Raw genomic sequence first — 19,966 nt, 5'->3', positions numbered from 1 at the left:
AAAACCGAACCAAACCGAAACAAACCGCATGTTTAATTTAAGTTTTGAATTTTAATAGTTAATTTATTATCTTTCCAAATCCAATTGCATAAAGCCACACCTCACGTTTTGAATTTTAATAATTAATTTATTAACTTAAGTTTTGACATAATCAACTTAGTTTTTATATTTTATTGAGCTACATATATATGTAATTGTCTACTGTCTAAATATGTATTTCATTTATAATGTATTTTTAATTCTCTACTGTTCTTATAATATAATTTCTTTTGTATGGTATAATATCATATATTATATTGGTATTGAATTACTTTCCTTTTTCCTTTTATTTCAGTACATTTTTATTTTATAGTGTAAACCGCAGTCAACCGAACCGATCCTAACCGCATTGGTTTGGTTTGGTTTGGTTTGGATGACTTATCAAAAATCAACCGAACCAAACCGAACCGCATGCATTTTTATCTCGCGGTTAGGATGACTTTTATGCTCAAAACCGAACCAAACCGCACCGCGAACACCCCTAGATGGCATTGTCTCTGGGAAATAGGAAGGAGTGAATTGATGGTTGGTAGGAAAATTACAATTCAAGCGGGGGGTTTCATCAAGCATAAGAGTTATATCATCGGAAAGAAATCCATAATATGTCATCAAACAATCCGTAAATCTGGTTGCAGAGTTCGCAGGACTCTTGATATGCGTTTTTGATTCAGGATAGTTAAACCCAACAATCAGTGCTTTCTTCTTACCACCCATGAATACCCAGAAAAGAAAGAAAAAAGTGCTGTGAGGATTAGGGTTAGAAGAAAGAATAGCAATATTAATTGACTCTGATTTGAAACAATATTTCCTCATAAATGATAAAAGAATATTTGATTTAGCTTATAAATTTGAAAAATATTTTAAGAATATATTTATTATTATTAGTAGGGGTGCTCAAAACCAAACCAACCCAATAGAAAACCGCAAACCAAACCAAACCAAGCCGAAACCGCAAAAAACCGCATTTAGTTCGGATTAGTTTGGGTCATCTTTTAATAAAACCGCACGGTTCGGTTCGGTTTGCGGTTTGTATTTTGTAAACCGAACCAAACCGAATCAAACCGCATTATGTTACAACCTAACTTTTACTTAACTCACATCCAACCCAAACTTAAATGTATCATACCTTAGCCTTATGATTAAGAACAATTTTCTTGTCCTTACACATATGATTTTAGGCCCGATCTTTTCAAATCTCTAATAGTATTATCGCGCCTTTTTTGCCACATACATCTTCCCTCTTTTTCTATAATCTCTACTCTCTTATATTCTTTCTTTTTTACCTTCTTATTTTTATGCAAATGTTCCCTATTTCAGTTTCATTTTTATCGCATCTTCTTCTCTAATCTCTCAACTCTTTTGTTTTTTCTTTTTCACCTTCACTAATCTCTCCTCTCTTCTATTTTTTTGTTTCATTTCTAATAATTTTTATATTGTTTTATATTATTATTTTATGTTTATTATTTAACTTTTGTCTAATTTAATTTTTACATATTAAATAGAAAGTTGTTGTCAAAATATGACGAGTTTTGTTGTTATTTGATAGTGTATGAATGTCTAAATACAAAGTTATGTTGTCATCTATATGTATGTATTGTTCAATAAAATATTAGTAAAAAACCGAACCAACCAAACCGAACCAAACCGCATTAGTTTGGTTTGGTTTGGTTCGGATTTTTTTTAAAAGTCAACCGAACCAAACCAAACCGCACGATTTTTTCTCTTGCGGTTCGGATGATTTTTTTCGTCAAAACCGCCCAAACCGCACCGCGATCACCCCTAATTATTAGAGTTTTTTTTATAAATATCTCAAAACATATTTATTTATTTATTTAATATGATTTGATTTATTTCAGACTTCATTTTTTGTTCTTCCCCATCCAGTGGATTGAATTTTTATTTTCAGGTTCATCTCTTATCTCTCTATCCGCGTGACATTCTTTCCTTTTCCAATTTGCTTGTTTTTTTATGAACGAGATTTTCTCAGATTTTGGGATTAGGGTTTACTGCCTTTGAATTAGAGTTTTTTTTTTTTTCAATCAATATTCAAATCTATTATGTATTAGTTGTAATATTCAAATCTTCTCGGATTTGGAGTTTTCTTTAAGAGATTTTGAGAAATTGAATTGTTTTTTAGGAAATTAATCCCTCAAATTTTTGAATCTGTTATAGGATATTGTTTAAAATATTCTTATATTTTCTGAGTTGTTCAATTTTTTTTTTTTTTGTGATTTTGAGAAAGTGACTCTGTGTTTGATGAAAGCAAAGTTTCCAGCAGCACCTATTCAGTCTCATATGGGTAACTCAATTCTCACCTCTTATTAATTTTACCAACCAATTGCTGTAAATGTTGTAATTGTAATGCACATAACCTTATGTTAATTTTCGAGACTTTGGGAAATTCATTTTCCATTATTTTGTTTCTGTATGAATTCTTCTCACACTTTGTTTACTTATTTGATCAACAGAAGTTGCTAACCAGGGCCATTCCCAAAGCCATAAAGGCCATTCTCACCGCCACAAGGACCGTTCCCACCGTCATAAGGGCCGCCATAAGAGTCGTTCAGAAAGAAAAGTTTCTAAGAAATACTACTCAGATAGCTCGGATCACTCGGATAGCTCAATAAGCTCGTATAGCTCAGATAGTTCAGTTGATGAGAAACTTGAAAGATCAGTTGACAAACGAAGTTTATCACTGTTAAAATTAGCTGACTTACTGGGATATCCCTACGAAGAATATAGGCCAGCCCTTAATGACATAACTGACCAGGCAAGTATTTCTTCACATCTCTCAACTTAGTTTATTTGCTATGTGCATATTTGATTTCTTTATATCTATCTTTCTCTACCCACAGATGGGCCGGGACGATGTGTTGCATATAATGCATGGTCAATATTTAACGGGCAGACAAGACCGATTCGATGCTGCAACTAGAATGGATGAAACAACAGATGAAAGAAGAGATGAGGAGAATGAGAGTTCCAAGAAAAAGAGAAAGAAGAAGAGCCGTGGAACTGATGATGAAAGAAGAGGGAAAAGAAAAAGAGAAAGAAGAGGTGACAAGAATGAGAGTTCCACAAAAAAGAGAAGGAAGAACAACTATTAATGTTGGAGCAGTTTCTAAAGTTCTTTAGTATTAGTTATAGGCTTGGAGTTATGTTTCTGTTTTGCCAATGCACTCTTTCTAATTTAACGTTATTAACTATTTTACACAATAATAACTAAAGAGAGGAAATTAAAAAAGTATCAATAATTTTTGTATTAAAAAGTAAAATTGGTATTTAATTTGAAATACATTTTATTTACTAGCATGACATTATTTTATAAAAGACTGCTAATTTTTCTTTTGCAGTTTTGTGGGATGAAACCGCGGTTCTCTCTACCAAGTTTAAGGCCAATTACCACTAGACCAACTAACGATATTTTTAGTTATGAAAATAGCCTAAAATATCTGTTTCTTAAATGTCGATTCTTTGTTTCAATATAAATAAAATAAATTTTGATTCTATATTGATTTGGTTTTGAAATATAAATTTTTCGGTCATTATTTTAAATTATATTGATTTGATTTTAAAATATAAATTTTAGTCAATATTTTTGAAAATTTATGAGTTTTAAGAAATGTGGAGGATGGTACCAACGCGGGAGAACAATCTTCTTCTAGCCTCCGAGCTTCCTTCAAGCTTTTAAATTGGACAAATTTGGAGTTAGATCTTCAACTTGCCTTTTTTCGTCCTTAATGGTAAAATTCTCTGGTTGACTTTGGGGTTCTTAGTTTCCACGCTAACAGTATGATTTTCTCTCATATTCTCTTCAACAAAAATATTTACCATTTGATCTGCAAAACAATGCACATAGGTCACAGATATTGTCTAAAATAACTTATAAAAGAAAACAGGGTATTCAAAACTCACTCAGGTAAACAACGAGATAGTTACCATCCTTCAGCCACTGTATAATTACTGTACACGTGTCCATGACTTCAAACCTACACATAGGAATGACAATTTTACCCATCTCCAGTGGATACCCTAAAAAATACCCACAAAAGGTAGGGTAAAAACCCGCAAAAATGGGTACATGGATGGGCTCGGGTAATTGCCCATAAAATAAGCGGATATGAGCACGGATACGAGTACCTTAGTACACACCCCGCCCCAAAATCAACACCTTCCTGTTGTTTCAAGCCTTTTACCACCAAACGAGCCTTGAATCTTCTTTGAGAAGTACACTCATCTTGCTTAATTCGATTAAATCATATATTCTTAAATTCTCTCTTACCCATTGACAACTTCACTAACTCAAAGGTATTATTCTCACAAAGTGACTGCATTTCATCCTCTATGTTATCCATCCTCTCCTTTTTGTTCTCATCCTCCAAAACTTCTTTAAAGCTTTCGGGTTCTCCACCATCGGTAAGAAAAACTTACTTGTTCGACGGGTATCGAATGGAAGGCCTTTTATCACGAGTAAACTGCCTCAACTCATCAGAAGCAATCATTTTCTCAACACTTTCAACCTCTTGATCAACCTCATTTTCAACAATGTCTTCCGCAACATCTACTCAACAATATCATTAGGATTTAAAATATTATCAAGATTCAAATTCATACCTTGATTTTCAATTGGAACATCTTTGAAAGTGATAGGGGTAGGAGCAATAGTAGTTGAGTCCGTATCAACCATTCATTCTTCTTCAAAAATCGAATATTTATTCTTAACTTTGCCGATGTCCTCAATGGTATAATCCTCCATGAATACGATATCACGACTACGAATAAGCTTCTGTTGAACCAGATCAAAGAATCGATACCCAAACTCATCAAGTCCATACCCAACAAACACACATTTCTTCGAATTCTCAACCAATTTTGATCTCTCATCCTTCGGAATATGCACATAAGTCATGCACCCAAACAACCAGAGATGGTCGTAGGAAACATATTTACCGCTCCAAACATGACTTTGAACATCAAACTTCAACGGAACACATGGAGTAAGGTTTAAAAGATGTACAACCGTGCTCAATGCTTCTCCCCGAAAGTATTTCGGCAAATTTGATTGAGAAAGTAAACATCTCACTCTTTCCACCAAAGTTCTATTCATTCTTTTGGCTAACCCATTCCATTGTGGTGTCTTTGGAGGAGACTTTTGACAACGTATACCTTGATCTTGACAATACTTATAAAGTTCCTATATACTCTCCCTTTTTATCGGTTCGAATACACTTGAGCTTTTCCCCGTTTCTCTTTCAACCGATGCTTGAAACAAATTGAAGGTATCCAACACTCGATCTTTTGTCCTCAAGGTATAAGTCCATGTTTTCCGAGAAAAATCATCAATGAAAGTCACAGAGTAATATGCAACCACCAAGTGATTGTGTCTTCATCAAACCACACACATCACAATGTACTAAATTCAACACTTTTGATTTCCTCTTAGGCTCAGAAGACAAAAAGGAAACTTGCCTTTGCTTACCCACCAAACAATGTGAACACTTTCTTAACTTTGCATCGGAAACACCATACAACACATTCTTCTTAGACAAAATACTCAAACCTTTTTCACTTATACGACCTAAATGTTTGCGCCATAATTCATATGAGCTATCATTGACACAAGTGTTGATGTGTTGGACGACATACAAGTTCAAATTACTTTTACCTTTAGAAATTACCATTGAGCCTTTCTTTAACTTCCATTCATTACCCGAAAAATAATTATCATATCCTTCATTATCGAACTTTCCAACGGATAAAAGATTGAATCAAATTTCTAGATTGTGTTTCACACCTTTGAGAACTAGAGTATACCCATTGCTAGTTTTGAAACAAATATCTCTCATTCTGATGACATTCGCTTTCCCATTATTTCCCATACGAACAACCCAAAGTCACTGATCTTGTAAGTTGAATAAAGATCACGTCTCGAGGTTGCATGAGTAGAAGCACCACTATCAACCACCCAATCCATCTCATCACATGATAGATTGACATTCTCTACACAACTATCACAAACAGTAAAGAAGTCATCAACAATAGAAACATCTTCATTATTGTTACCTTATTTTTTGTCGTTGTTATAACTCTTCTTCTTGTTTTCCCTTTTCAACTTACGACAATACCTCTTTATGTGTCCCTTTCCCTCCCAGAATGATGACACTCAATATGAGAGAATCTATTAGAGCCTCCTTGTAATTTACCACGTGAAGTACCGCGCTTACTTGAACCTTTACTTTGATGTCTCCCCTTGATTTGGTAAACAACACATAGGAATATGAAGTAGAGCCTTGTGACTTACGCCTCAACTCCTCATTCAACACACTAATTTTAGCCAAGTCTATTGAGATGATACCATTAGGAGCGAAGTTAGACTAAGATGTCCTAAAAGTCTCCCAAGAATTAGGAAAAGTACCAAGAAGCCATAAACCTTGAATTTCCTCATCAAAAGTAAGATTCATCGCCGACAATTGATTTAGAATACCTTGGAAATTATTCAAGCGATCGATTATTGGTGAACCATCACTATACCTTAATGACATCAATTGCTTGAACAAGAATAACTTATTGTTCCTCGTCTTTCTTGCATACAACTCCTCAAGTTTGGTCCAAAGAGAGCGAGCATGAGTCACCGAGATCACATGATTCAAAATATTATCACCCACTCATTGGCGAATATAACCACAAACTTGTCTGTGCAATAAAGACCATTCGTCATCCCTTTTTCCATCAGGTTTTTCTTTAGAGAAAATTAGTTAGTGAAAATCTTTCGCATAAAGCAATTCTTCCATTTTTCCTTTCTAAACATTATAATTGGAACCATTCAAACTTACCGTCCTAGATGTGTTGGTCTCCATCGTTAGTCAAATCAAACCAGACTCTGATACCACTTGTTGGGAGCAAATCACAAACGCAACAGAAAAATCCAACAAGATAAGCTCTCCTAAATATCACATGCAACAACAATCAACAAAAAAAATACATCAAACAACACAACATAATTTTCCCATGGAAAAACCTTCGGTAACTAGGAGTAAAAAACCACGGGACCCGTAAGCCATTTGAAAACTCCACTATAATCAACGATGAGCGTTGTATCAAAACTTTAAGATGATTCAACCGTTGAATTATATGCAAGGTCCGGTTTTATGGGATTAAATTGTGCTGAAATTGAGGCTGCGGAATTTTGATGTGTCTATTGATTTTTCTCTCTTCTCACTTTTTTTCTCTTGTTATTTTTCACACTTCAACCATATTCTTCTTTATTGGATAATAACAAACGCTTACACACATGAGTAGTGACAAACCCAATCCAATTGGGCCTCTCCAAAACATAGGAAAAACCAACATAAACCACATCCACATGTTTTCAAAATTTATCCTATATAATAGTGTCTTGAATTAAGCTCAAATACTTAGAGTTGCATACCATGAATTGAGAAAAGCCGCCAATGGTATCCAACATTAAAAAAACAAAGATAGTGAGTGATAAATTTAGTGCATACCATTGTATAGTTTTGAAAATTGACAATTGTGGGACATATAAAAAATGGAGATACCATGAAGGTGGGCATGTTTTGATGAAAAAGGGCACGTGATATTAACAAGTTGTCATAAACAATTGCACAAGTGGAGTGTGAGACAGCGCATCTAATCTCTAATATCTTGTTTTTGTGCTTAGGATATTTGTAAACCCTCCTTAACCTCATCCCAACTAACAACAACTTGCTTCTTTTATTATAATATCATTCCATCTTCTTTTTTCTTAGTCTTCGCTTCTTTTTCTCTCCTCTCGCACACAGATTCACATTATTCAACTCTATCATCATCATGTATCGTCCTCCTTCTTCTTCTGGTTCCACTTCTTCCTCCTCTTCTCAACAACAGCAGAGTTCCATAAGTCAGACAGGTCTTACCAGATATGGTTCTGCACCCGGCTCTCTCCTCACCAGCACCGTTGATGCTGTCTTAGCAGGATCACGCCTTCTCCCAGGGACTGGACATTATTTCTCCGGTGATTCCAGCCAGCAGCAACAACAACAGCAACAACAGCAACAGCAACAGCAACTGCAGCAGAGATCTTCTTACGAAGGCTTTGACGGATCATCTCTGGTCCGTCAAAAAAGCTCTCCCGCCGGTTTCCTCAACCATCTCGCCACTCTCAATCACAATAACAGCGGTATCTCCTATTTTTATTCTAATTATCATTTTATGCAATGAATTTGATTAAATTGTAATTAGATAGATCTCATAGAATATTAATAATTTCATCATGAGTCATGAAATTGAAAAACATTATGTAATAATTGCAGCTGGGTTCACAATCACGAGAGGCGGAAATGGAGGATCAAGATTGAAGTCTGAATTGAGCTTTACCGGAGGAGGACAAGGACAGGAATGTCTTTCTAGAATATCCGAAAATGGTGTTGATTATGCAGCAGTAGCTGCAGGAAATGGATCATTGCATAGTAGTAACTGGGGTGTAGGACCTGATAATAATAATAATACTAATAACAATAACAATTCAAATTCTATAGTATTTTCTTCTGGTTCTCAAAATCAAACTAATAATAAGCGTTCTAGTAGAAACGAGGACGATCCCGACCTTCTTCTTCATTGCCTCAACGCCCTTGAAACTCAGGTAGTACTAGTATTAGTAGCCTTTTTCACAATTGATGATAATATTCTTCATCCATTATATTGATTCATTCAATGTTTCTACTTTAATCTAATTCAGTATAGTCTCCCACAAACTTCTATGGAGATGGACAAGCTGATGCATATTCCACAAGATTCCGTCCCTTGTAAAATCCGCGCTAAGCGTGGCTGTGCCACGCATCCCCGAAGCATTGCAGAACGGGTAATACTCTACTCTGCTATTTTTCTTTCTGTTTCTATTTCAAATACTACATGTATATATGTATACTAACTCTATTGCGTTGCATGTATGTAGGAGAGAAGAACTAGAATAAGTGGAAAATTGAAGAAATTGCAGGATCTTGTGCCTAATATGGATAAGGTATTATTGCTTTCCTATTATTCCATCCATTTCATTATAAGCATTGTTTAAGATAATGCACACATTAATTTGAGTGGTTGAAAGTAGTACTAGTAGTAATAGTAACAGTGAAGTAGTATTATTGAAAAAGAAGAGAAGTGTATTTTAAACTTTTGAAGAGAGGTTCACTTCAGACTCAGATGAACCTGTTTAGCTATAGACGAGTCGATAATATTGTCAAACGAACCAGTGTTTAACTTTGTACATTATAGGTTGCTTAATGTTGTTTCAAAATGTCACTGTAGCAAACAAGTTATTCAGACATGCTAGATTTGGCAGTTCAACATATCAAAGGTCTTCAAACTCAAGTCCAGGTGTGTAAAAAGAGCTTCATATGAATGCATCAAGTAATTCTTAGTATAATAATGCTGTCTCTGTTGATATTGATTACATTATCTGTTCACCCTTTTTCAGAAACTTCACGAAGATCTTGAGAGTTGCACTTGCGGATGCAAACAAAGTACATAAACTTACTACTATGTTTTATGAGATTCTATGGCACTGCATAGAGGTCAAGGTTTTGATGGAAACTGATTTTTGTACCTTTCAAGTTTAAACGAATAATGAAGGAAATTGTACATACAGTGTATGTTGTAATCTACCTGTGGTAGGCATAGTCTAGAAATATCTATTCCTTTTTGAAATTTGATAGTTGTATTTGAAAGTAGAAGTTGATTTTCTGTTGAAATGGTTTTGTTGTTTGAGTAGAAGTGCCTTTAGGTTTTTCCTTGGATTTGGTCCACTTGACCCTGCTCTATCAGGGGTCGTGGCAATTGGTCTTTTTTCGAGGATCTCATGTCGTGTCTAACATGGCTTTTACACCTAGGTTGAAACATGGCTTTTACCTCGGTTTGGTGGGCGAGGTAACAAAAGATATAATGGAAAGTTTGCCCTTTTTTCTCTTGGTTGATTTTTCATCCGATGAATTCAACAAAAATTTTCCTTGGTTGTTAATTCTATCAAGGTGAAATCAAAACTACGAACCGTTATCTAAGATTGCGGAGAAACATTTTGATTAAGATTGGTTCTTTAATCTAATCTATTCTCTTGCAATGCTTTCACTAGTAGTGTATGTTTTCATTATCATTGGTGTTTGAATTGCTTCACTCTGCATTTCAAGATAAATGGTTGTGGTATTGTTCTAATATATTGGTTGGTGTGGATTTTATGCGGATCACAAATATTTCAACTAAATTGACGAGTTGACAATGTCTCATGGCGGGTGATCCGTTTGTCAAAAATTTCTCATGGCATGTCTATCTCACCCACGTGACAAGCACATGGTCAACTTTGCTACTTTCCATTTTAAGATATCTTTCGTGTCCCACGTGACTACGTAATGTTTGAGCCGAAATCATTGTGACGTGTGGATCTTAAACTATGATTTTATATAATGGTCCAATATTCAAACATGGATATCTGAGTAATAAATATGAAATTTCTCTTCACCCTTATGTGTTCTCTTCCACCACCATGAAAAGTTTCTAGTGTTTGGAAATGCATCTCCAAACGCACATTTTTACATACATTTCAGACACAAATTGTTGGTCACATTTATTTTGCAAAAAAATGAATGTGTTCGAAGGTGCATCTTCGAACTTTTTTGTTGTTGCAAAGTAAATATCATAATAACGCATTTTAGTATGATTTGAGTATATCCGAAAACGCATTTAACACAAGAAAAATATTTTCAGATTTTTCAAGGTGTGAGACGGCCAAGACAAATGACTTGACAAAGAAAACTAAATTCATATTTATATAAAGAAAAGAAAATCGTGAACCATTATAGTCTTCATGGAATCACCATAAAATAAGTGTAATAAAAAAAATTAATACAAAATAATCCTAAAAAATAGAAAAAGTATTAGAGAAAAATAGAGATAAATTTCTAAATGTAAAATTGTGGTATAAAATAATCAGATCAGAACGGTGACTTCCGCGGTTTTCAGTCTGACCGGTTAGTTGGGTCCAATTTTTAATATAAAATTTGAATTTTTTTTTTAAAATTAATACTAGTTCAATTACTTATGATGGTCTTTTTTTATATATATTTTTTTTCAAAATTTGTGTGCCGCAATTGATCGAATCTAAGGAACAAAATGAATTTTGACCCAATAAAAAAATTAAAATAAATATGTAATTGATTTCATAATTTTTTGTACAGTACTTTTAATGGTAATAGTTTTAGCTCTTAGATGAATTAGCAGGATGTTAGAGTTGAAACCGTGCTCCTATCATCTAAGCTCCCATTAACGAGTCAATTTCATGTTATTTATACTCGTAGCTTTTGAAGATTACGCAGATAACAGTTTTTTTTTTCTTCTTTTGAAAAAGTTAATACCAGATTAGCATATAAATCGTCCGATTCTGATTAATATTATTACTAATTAACTTTAATTAAATGGAAGGTGGAAGATAGAAGCAGGTGGTTGCGACGGCGGTGGTGGCGCGTGCAATGGGTTTTGGTGTCAGAAACCTGAGACGTGTAGGCATTGTTTTAGGGATTTCCAACGCTCTCGTTTTCCTCATTGGCGCCCTTCTCCTTTCCCAAACCTATCTCCTCTGCGATCTCCGTTCTCTTCTTCCATTCGCCGCCGTTTCTTTTGCCGCCGCTATGAGAATCATAGTCATGTTTCAGACCGCCGTTGCTCAACAATCAGCCGCCACTCTCATTCTCGACGACGACTCCTCGTCCACCACAGATCGCCTCCTTTTGCGCTACCATAGACGAGTACGAACGAATGTTCCCTAATTCTATTCGTTATTTCAATTTACATTCCTCGTTGATCGTTGATCGTTGATCGTTGATGTAATGAAATATAATACTTTATAACATGATAGGGAAGGTATAAGAAATGGTTATGGTGGAGTCGATGCACCGTCGCGCTCACAGTGATTCAGTTTCTCTGCGCTACTTACCTTGTTTCCAAATCAGCTTACTATTTCGCCAAAGATACCTCACCAGCTGTTTGTCTTTTAGGTTGGTGAGTTCCTCCATTCATCAATCTTTATCTATCAAGCCGACACACTGAAAACACGACACCAATACTGATACGTCGACACCAGTAATAATTTTTGATACCAGTAATAATTTGAAAAAATGAATAAGTTAAATGTAATCACAAAGTGTCTTTGTTGGTTTTGAATACAGATTCACATTTTTTCAGAGGTGTTGGTGTTACAGAGCTATGTATCTCTTTTTGTGTTTTGTGCTTTTGTTTATTATTACTATTAGTATTATTATTACCTCACTTTCGGTTTGTGAATGCAGAATTGGGATGGAACCTTCACTGGCGGAAGCACACGTTACTGTCCATCTTCATGGTTCTTGTTTGTTTGGTTGCTCTAGCTCAGTGCTTTACAGGATCTGATGTTCTCAGATGGAGATCTTTCTATGAATCCCATGACAATGCTTGGAAATCACATTATAGGGAGGTTTTTGATAACGGTTTACGTGAGACCTTGTGCTGTCTCGGCCGCGTCAAATACTTGACTGCAAAGGAGGAAGATGAAGTCTATTCAGTTGCACGATTGTTAGGTGACCTTGTTGCTTATCGGGCTTCTGGAACCGGCCATATGGAACTCTTGGCAGGTTTGGAAGAGCTTATTTGGGCTATATCATGAATACTTATCTTTATTACCAGTGTTTCAAATTTCAATACACTAATAAAAATAACTTATAATATGTTCATGAGTTGTTTGTAAATGTACATATGATTCTTGGAGTTAGTGTTGGGTAGCTATCTCAATTAAAGTGGTTATAATATCCTCCTTAAAACAAGCAGCAAGGTTTAATTTGTTGTGCTTTCAGACATGACGAGTATGCTAGACCACTCATTTTATTAGTGATATGTCGAGTTTTTGTTTATTTAAATCAATGTATTTTTAATTAACATAATAAATCACCTTAATTTCTAAAAGCCAATATTTCACCTTCCTTCCATTAAGTGCTGCTGTTCTTCTGTGCTTGGGTTCAGGATCACATGTGAATGAGTTATTGAGTTGAAAGATTTTTTAAATGGACGACATCGCATTTTTAGTATGATAATGCTAATCTCACCAAATTTTTATCAGTCTACTTCAAATCAGTTTAACTTCACCATCACGTTCTTACCTGAAGTTTTTTTCGTCCAGCTTTAGCTTTACTCCAACACAATGAAAAATCTTCAGAAACCTCTGAAGGATCCACGGAAGCACCAGAGATGCGAGTTAAGGAGGCTGCGACTCTTCATAAATTTGCCGAAGCTGCATACACTGTATTTCTATTAAAACCTTAATTTCAAATTCATGTTATATATTTTTACCAACACGCTTTTAACATTTATACTGCATTCAATGATTCAGGGCCCGTTGCTTGATGTTGGACGGAATCCTCTCATGTTTCTTTGTTTATGGCTCTATAGACAAGGGGTTTTGTCTCCTTGGGCACGCAACAGGTGGTGATTTGTTGGATATTCAACTTTATAAACTATGATGTATATAACTTAATCCGTAGTAGCTTGAAGTCTTCGTTTCAAATTTCATGTTTTTGGGTTTGATACTTGTACTTTGTAACATAGAAATGGTCTTTGGACTCCGAAAATTATATTACTTATCAAAATATGCGATGAAGTTAGAGAGATCTTCAGTATTTTGTGTGCAAGAAATGGCCTTTGAGCTCAGAAAAATGTATTGCTATCAGAATATGGACACGGTTGGAGTGATCTTCTGCATTGGTGTGCTAGTGTTTCTCTAGTTTGGTTGTTCCTCCACCCGTTCTTTTCCATTTAGTTTCTTTAGAAAGATACTTTTCCCTATCTCTGTAGCTTTTTTCTTCTCTTTGTTGATGCCTTTCATCAAAAGAAACAAAACTTACCATATAAAGTAGTTATTTTTATAAACTTTTTTAATGACAACTGTTGGTATATATTAGTGCTATGTTGTGGGTGGAGATAGTATCCTCAACCTCCATATCACTTCACTCCTTAATTGTCTCATACCAACCACCAAACTAGCGTTATATCTCCTACCATATCAAAGTAGCTCAACCTTATATCCCCTACCATATCAAAGTAGCTCAGTAGATCAATTCACAAGGTTATATTTATACATGATAAAATATATGTTAGTGAGCTCATAAATTCTAAATCTCTAGATGACATCTGAATAGTTTGTGTATCTTATCTTTGCACTTAGGCACACTGATATATATCTTTGTGTTTCTACGCTCTCTCCGGCTCTCTATCTCTATTTTTGCATTACATTTTCCCCTCTATCTTTCTCCAGCATGCATGAATTTAAATAATTTCATTTTCAACATGTTTTATGTACTTAATTCATTTTCTTAGACGACCTGCTTTGGATGGTGATAATTGGTGGCGAGGTCATGCTGCAGCCTTTCTAAAGTATGCCAATTTACCTCCGGAAGCACTCAGATATGGGAGAGTAAACCAGGTTAGAGAATTTAAATGTCCAGTTGTGCTGCACATCAGGTACTTTGGGTCATAAAAGACAGAGACTTTCCATAGAAAATGAAAAAGAGTGAAATACAGTAGGAAAGGCCTCTACATTTTATGAAGATGAAACGGGACATGAATATTAGTTCTTAGTTAATATATAACATAATGCTGAAAAGCCATTTGCACCAATCACACCATTATTTTTTAATGAATCTTATCTTCAAAAATGAAACACACCCACAAGAAACAAGGAAGATTTTACCTGCCAACAGTATCAATGTAATGTCCTAAAGAACCTAAACATATCCTACAGACAGGACCATTCTGCATGCTTTTTGCAGAGGAGATTTTTAGTTTTATAATCAAGAAAGGACATAAATGGAAAGATAGTGACGTGGAGACAAACATTGAAGCATATTTTGTGCAAGTACAAGGAAAACCGAATTAATAGAATGCATGCTTATCAAAAGGAACAAAATTATAGCATAGCTTAGAGTTGATGAAATGAAGAGACCATACCATACCATGGATCTTAAGTATCATAGGTCCATCATATATGTAATGATGGGGAAATAGAGAAAGATGTAAAACATAGGATCCGGGTGGGATAAATGAAATGAAGGATCTCCTTAGATGTAACATGTGATAAAAAGATACAGCTCAAGCTGAAAGGAAATTTTCATCACAGTTATAAAACCTCCAATGTTGGGCGAGACTGGATTTTGCCCGATCAAAAGCTAACAATTAAGTTAGATCAATGTAAATTATACAATGGATGAGGGATCATAGTCACTTGAAAAAAGATACAATCATGAATGAAGTCTCCAAAAGAAAAGTTAGGGTGATTCATGCAACTGGTCCCATATAATGTGAAATGATTGGGCTGCTCTAAAGTGAGTTTTTAGTATAATGAGAAAACCAAGGGGTTGTATTGCAGTGCACATGAATTAATATACATTTATTATCAATCATTGATATCACCCACTTTACACTCTAAAGTCAGTTCACTTTAGACACGTGGATCCAATAGGAAAAGGCTTTGGTTGTTGTTATAATTGCGGGGAAACCCAAGCTATCCAACCCGAGATTATTATATACTCAATTTGTGTATGACAATGTGAATATATATATTTTTTATTTTCTACTGGCAGAGTCTACAAGTATAAATGTTGTTTTTATGCTTATATCCATGCCAGGTCAAGTGTGAAGCTGCATATTTTATTGTGGTTCTACATCATCTACAAACTGTAGTAATTGCTATACGTGGTACTGAAACGCCTGAGGACCTAATAACCGATGGGTTATGCAAGGAATGCACCCTTTCTGCAGAAGACTTGTCTGGTTTGATAAAGTATTTTTAATTTTCCCCTGTGTCGATATTACACATGTTTCAATGCAGTACTTTGGTCTCTTGTGTCGATATTTTAAATTTCTCCTTGCAGCTCCAGCTACATTCATTCTGATATACACAAAAATGTGACTTCATCATTTCCCCACTATGGGCATTCGGGTATAGTCGAGGCTGCACGAGAGGTTTATATGCAGATTGAAGGAAACCCTGGAGAGCATGGTAAGAAATGCTTACGGTTCTTTGATATAAAGAGGTGATCTTTTCAAATGAACTTTTCTTCTTCTTTGCTGGTTTAAGTTAGACACCATATCATCCGCAAGACACACTCGATTTAAATATCTTGAGTCCGTAATACAAAATGATGGAGAAATAGAAGGGGATGTAAATCATCACATTCAAGCTTGGTGGTTGAAATGGAGGAGAGCCTTAGGGGTTATATGTGACGCAAAGGTACCGCTCAAGTTGAAGAGAAAATTTTATTGGACTGTGGTGAGATTTGCGATGTTGTACGGGACAAAATGTTAGGCAATTAAGAATCAACATAAGAATAAAGTAAGTGTAGCAGAGATGAGGATGTTATGTTTGATGTGTGGTAAGACTAAACAAGATAGAATTAGAAATGAAAATATTAGAGAGTGTTGGGGTAGCAAAGAAGATGGTGGAAAATAGACTTGGATGGTTTGGGCATATAGAAAGAAGACCTGAGATTCTGTGGTAAGGATAAGGAGAGTAGATCAGTTGGAGAGAAGTCAATCAATTAGAGGGAGAGGAAGATCTAGAAAGATCATAAGAGAAATTATTAAGAAAGATCTCGAGGTTAACGATTTGGATAGAAATATGATTTTGGATAGAACATTATAACGCAAATTGATCTGTGTAGCTGACCCCACTCAGTGGGATAAGGCTTAGTTGTTGTTGATATTGTTTCCTGCTTTCTATTACAATTACTTTATTGTGAGGGTTAAGTAATCACCATGGTTACATGATTGAGTAAAACATTATGCTTTTTATTTATGAATTGCCAAATTGAAACTTTATTGAACTTACAAACATTATTGTCTTTCTTACATAGCACATACTCCTTTTTTAACACTGGTTTCTTTTTTCTACATGGAAATACAGACACTGAATCCTATGGGCTTCTTTCTAAATTGCTGGGATTTGGCTGTGAGTGCTTTGGGTATAATGTCCGCATAGTTGGCCATTCACTTGGGGGGGCTATAGCTGCATTGCTTGGAATAAAAGTATGCCATTTCTCTCTTTTAAAGGCAGAATTTAACTTTTATTAGTTTCTTCAGTAAGCCTAATCTTCCATTTTGATTTTGATTGCATTCAGAACCAAGTATTCATTGAGAGTCAATTCCCAAAACAACTGTTTGCAAAAAAAAATCTCATGTTTCCTTCTTTCCTTAGTTGTTTAGTTCTCGTTATATGAAAAAAAGGTAAATGGAAACTATATTGATATTGCTTTTGAAAGATACATTGGGTCTTGCCACAAACAACATAACACTAATCCTTATTTATAAAAATGCTCAACTCCTAATCCTAATGAAATAAACAAAACAAGTCATGATGTATTAAGGAATACGAAACTTTTCTAAATTCCAAAGAGACAATCTAAGTCAGCTTATGCTAATGACATGTTATTACGTAAAAGCATAGTATTGCTTCTGTTTCAACTCATGTATATTTGTCCTGAAAAAAAGAAGGGTATTGAATATACGATTTCTTAGTCCCTGGTCTATATATGCATTTCAATTAGCTCTCCTCTTGGATTGAAGGATCTCTAAGTACACCCTTCACTTCCCAAGACTTTTGTGTAATAGGTGCAATATTTGTTTGTATTATTATTCGTAAGAATTAATCAAGTTAGACCAGATTCAAGGGCCGGTTGAAAATTCAAGAACTTTAAATTATTTATTATTGTTAGTTTAGTACTGGCCCAGACTGAAAATGAGGAAATGCTGAAAACGTCCTTACATGGGAGGTCATTTTATATGTAGTATGTTTTACTTTCCATATTATCTTTGTAAATGTTTGATTTTCTACAGCTTTATAACCGATACCCCAATCTGCATGTTTACTCATATGGGCCACTCCCATGTGTGGATTTAATTGTGGCTAATGCATGTTCGTCATTCATAACAAGGTAATTTTTGACTTGCGAAAAGTTAAATTGTGGTTGATTCTCTTTTGGCAAAACTTTCAGCTTCCTTTTCTGTTTCCTTTTGCTGTTAATGATGCAGCATTATTTATGGAAATGAGTTTTCATCCCGCCTTTCAATTGGATCCATGATGAGGCTGAGGGCAGCTGCTATCACATTACTAGCACAAGATCCTAAAGCTGACAGTGCAATGATTTTCAGACTTGCTCGTCGGTTTCTATTTATAAGCCAATATGAAAGAAATAATCAAGAGGCAGAGCATGAAGTGCTGTGTGACATTGATAATAAAGGTTGTTCATCTGAATAAGTTAGTAGTGATGAAAGTCATGTGTATTATGTCATCATTTTTGAAACTAGGTTGGTGAGAGGTTCTTTTTCTGAAAAGATTTCCACTATATGCTGCAGGCAGCAACAATCAAGTGGTTCAAGATGCTTCACTCTGGACTGCAGCCAGTAAAAGGGATCTTCTTGTTACAGCTGACCATGGTGAATATATGCATCCTTTTGGGAATGAAGATTGTAAATCATTTTGTTATTCTGATTGTTTGCATGGTGATGGTATGTATTGTTTTTTTGTTTGTTGTGTTGCAGGCGATGATGAACATGATGAGATTTCACTCTGGGCTGATAGTAGGGCAAGTGATCATATTGTTGAAATTAATAATGCCGAATTTACAAATCCTTTTGCTTCAGGCGTACATTCAAGAGATGATCCCGTGTCACAGTTTAATCCTTTTGCTTCATACGTACATTCAAGAGATGATCCTGTGTCACAGTTTATAGATTCTGTTCCAACTTCTGAAAACCAGTCTGCTGATGATCCCCCAGAGATGTATTTGCCGGGATTTGTAATTCATATTGTCGCAGACAAGAAAAGTCCTCAAAATGATCTTAAGAGATCTTGGAGAACGATGGAGAGGGAGAGATGTTATAGAGCTTATGTAGCAAATCGAGAGAATTTCAATAATATTATTGTTTCACCATCCATGTTCCTTGATCATCTTCCCTGGAGGTAAGCCAAATTATAACCAGGTGTTTCTTCATTCTTAATCTTAAATGATTGATATATTCTTACAGAAATCAATTGAATACTTTCAGATGTCATAAAGCCTTGCAAAAAATATTGAAAGATCAAACTGCCAAAGATCAAATAACGGAGTGTCACTTAATCTGATCTATTTAGTCCAACATATTGCTTACTCTGCACATAATGCTCTTTCTGCACTGATCGTGACACTAACCAACGGGATTTAATTTTTTCCTCCGGATTCTTTGTATTCTTAATGGTGAGATCAAGATGTATGGCAAGGAACGAGCCTTCTGAGTTTTGACCAATTCGCTCTCTTATGAGGAGTAGATAATCATTTAAGAATATTATGTGCTGATGTTCATAGTATACATGTAAATAATATCATGTTCTTTTTATCTTATAGATGTTCCTCATTTTTCTCAAATTGTAAATTAACTTGTTCTTCTAGGTTGGATTTCAAAACCCAGTTTTAATAATCAAGTTACTTATACCCTCACATAGAGTAAGTTTTGGAGGTACTAGTATGATACAGTGAACTAGGCTTTTCTAACTACTGTTCCATCCGTTTAAAGAATCTTTCTGTCTTTCTAAGTATGTACTAAAGCTTCATTTGCATAAGAGAAAACAAGGAAACTGATTAAGGCAACATTTGACATATTTAATAGACTAATTAATGGTCATTCTTTTTGTTCAAATATAGAGAATAAAGAGCAAAGAGAACTGCTCTAAGATTTTTGAAATATTTATCTACCATCGCATGTTTGTCTACAATCAATTCTGTCAAAATCACTTATGACCTCCGAAATTTGCTTCAACAGTTGACAGAGATACTTAAAACAGAGGAGATGTAATAATATTGAAAAAGGAAATAGACTTCATTTTCTA

General features: G+C 34.9%; 3 protein-coding genes across 7 annotated transcripts; all 3 read left to right on the top strand.

Annotated features, from left to right (window-relative positions):
• Nucleotides 1-1,910: 1,910 nt before the first annotated feature.
• Nucleotides 1,911-3,332, top strand: LOC131645774 (uncharacterized). Its single transcript, XM_058915985.1, has 4 exons — nt 1,911-1,945; nt 2,278-2,338; nt 2,508-2,809; nt 2,895-3,332. The coding sequence occupies exons 2-4, from the start codon at nt 2,296-2,298 to the stop codon at nt 3,144-3,146; spliced, it is 597 nt and encodes a 198-aa protein (XP_058771968.1). The 5' UTR covers nt 1,911-1,945; nt 2,278-2,295; the 3' UTR covers nt 3,147-3,332.
• Nucleotides 3,333-7,507: 4,175 nt separating this feature from the next.
• On the top strand, nt 7,508-9,741 carry LOC131648832 (transcription factor bHLH128-like). 2 transcript variants are annotated; one of them, XR_009298177.1, is made up of 6 exons: nt 7,508-8,218; nt 8,352-8,680; nt 8,777-8,899; nt 8,993-9,058; nt 9,310-9,411; nt 9,512-9,741. XR_009298177.1 is itself a non-coding variant. In XM_058918562.1 (6 exons), exons 1-6 carry the CDS (start codon nt 7,870-7,872, stop codon nt 9,563-9,565), a joined length of 990 nt encoding a protein of 329 aa, XP_058774545.1. In that variant the 5' UTR covers nt 7,515-7,869; the 3' UTR covers nt 9,566-9,741. The 2 variants fall into 2 exon arrangements, 1 of the variants encoding a protein (XP_058774545.1); XM_058918562.1 differs by having other exon boundaries at nt 7,515-8,218; nt 9,343-9,411.
• Nucleotides 9,742-11,289: 1,548 nt separating this feature from the next.
• LOC131648831 (uncharacterized) lies at nt 11,290-19,557 on the top strand. 4 transcript variants are annotated; one of them, XM_058918558.1, is made up of 15 exons: nt 11,290-11,430; nt 11,506-11,828; nt 11,939-12,077; nt 12,369-12,689; nt 13,232-13,353; nt 13,442-13,533; nt 14,425-14,530; nt 15,732-15,886; nt 15,978-16,105; nt 17,009-17,130; nt 17,938-18,035; nt 18,133-18,341; nt 18,457-18,537; nt 18,643-19,063; nt 19,150-19,557. In XM_058918558.1, the coding sequence occupies exons 2-15, from the start codon at nt 11,553-11,555 to the stop codon at nt 19,223-19,225; spliced, it is 2,346 nt and encodes a 781-aa protein (XP_058774541.1). In that variant the 5' UTR covers nt 11,290-11,430; nt 11,506-11,552; the 3' UTR covers nt 19,226-19,557. The 4 variants fall into 4 exon arrangements, with proteins under 4 accessions (XP_058774541.1, XP_058774540.1, XP_058774543.1 ...); XM_058918557.1 differs by having other exon boundaries at nt 11,305-11,828; XM_058918560.1 differs by lacking the exon at nt 11,290-11,430 and having other exon boundaries at nt 11,692-11,828; nt 11,944-12,081.
• Nucleotides 19,558-19,966: the final 409 nt, after the last annotated feature.

The sequence above is a fragment of the Vicia villosa genome, linkage group LG2 (assembly GCF_029867415.1).
Source record: "Vicia villosa cultivar HV-30 ecotype Madison, WI linkage group LG2, Vvil1.0, whole genome shotgun sequence".
Classification (NCBI taxonomy): Eukaryota; Viridiplantae; Streptophyta; class Magnoliopsida; order Fabales; family Fabaceae; genus Vicia; species Vicia villosa.
The sequence above is the reverse complement of the archived record's forward strand: the minus strand, read 5'-3'. Positions and strand labels throughout refer to the sequence as shown.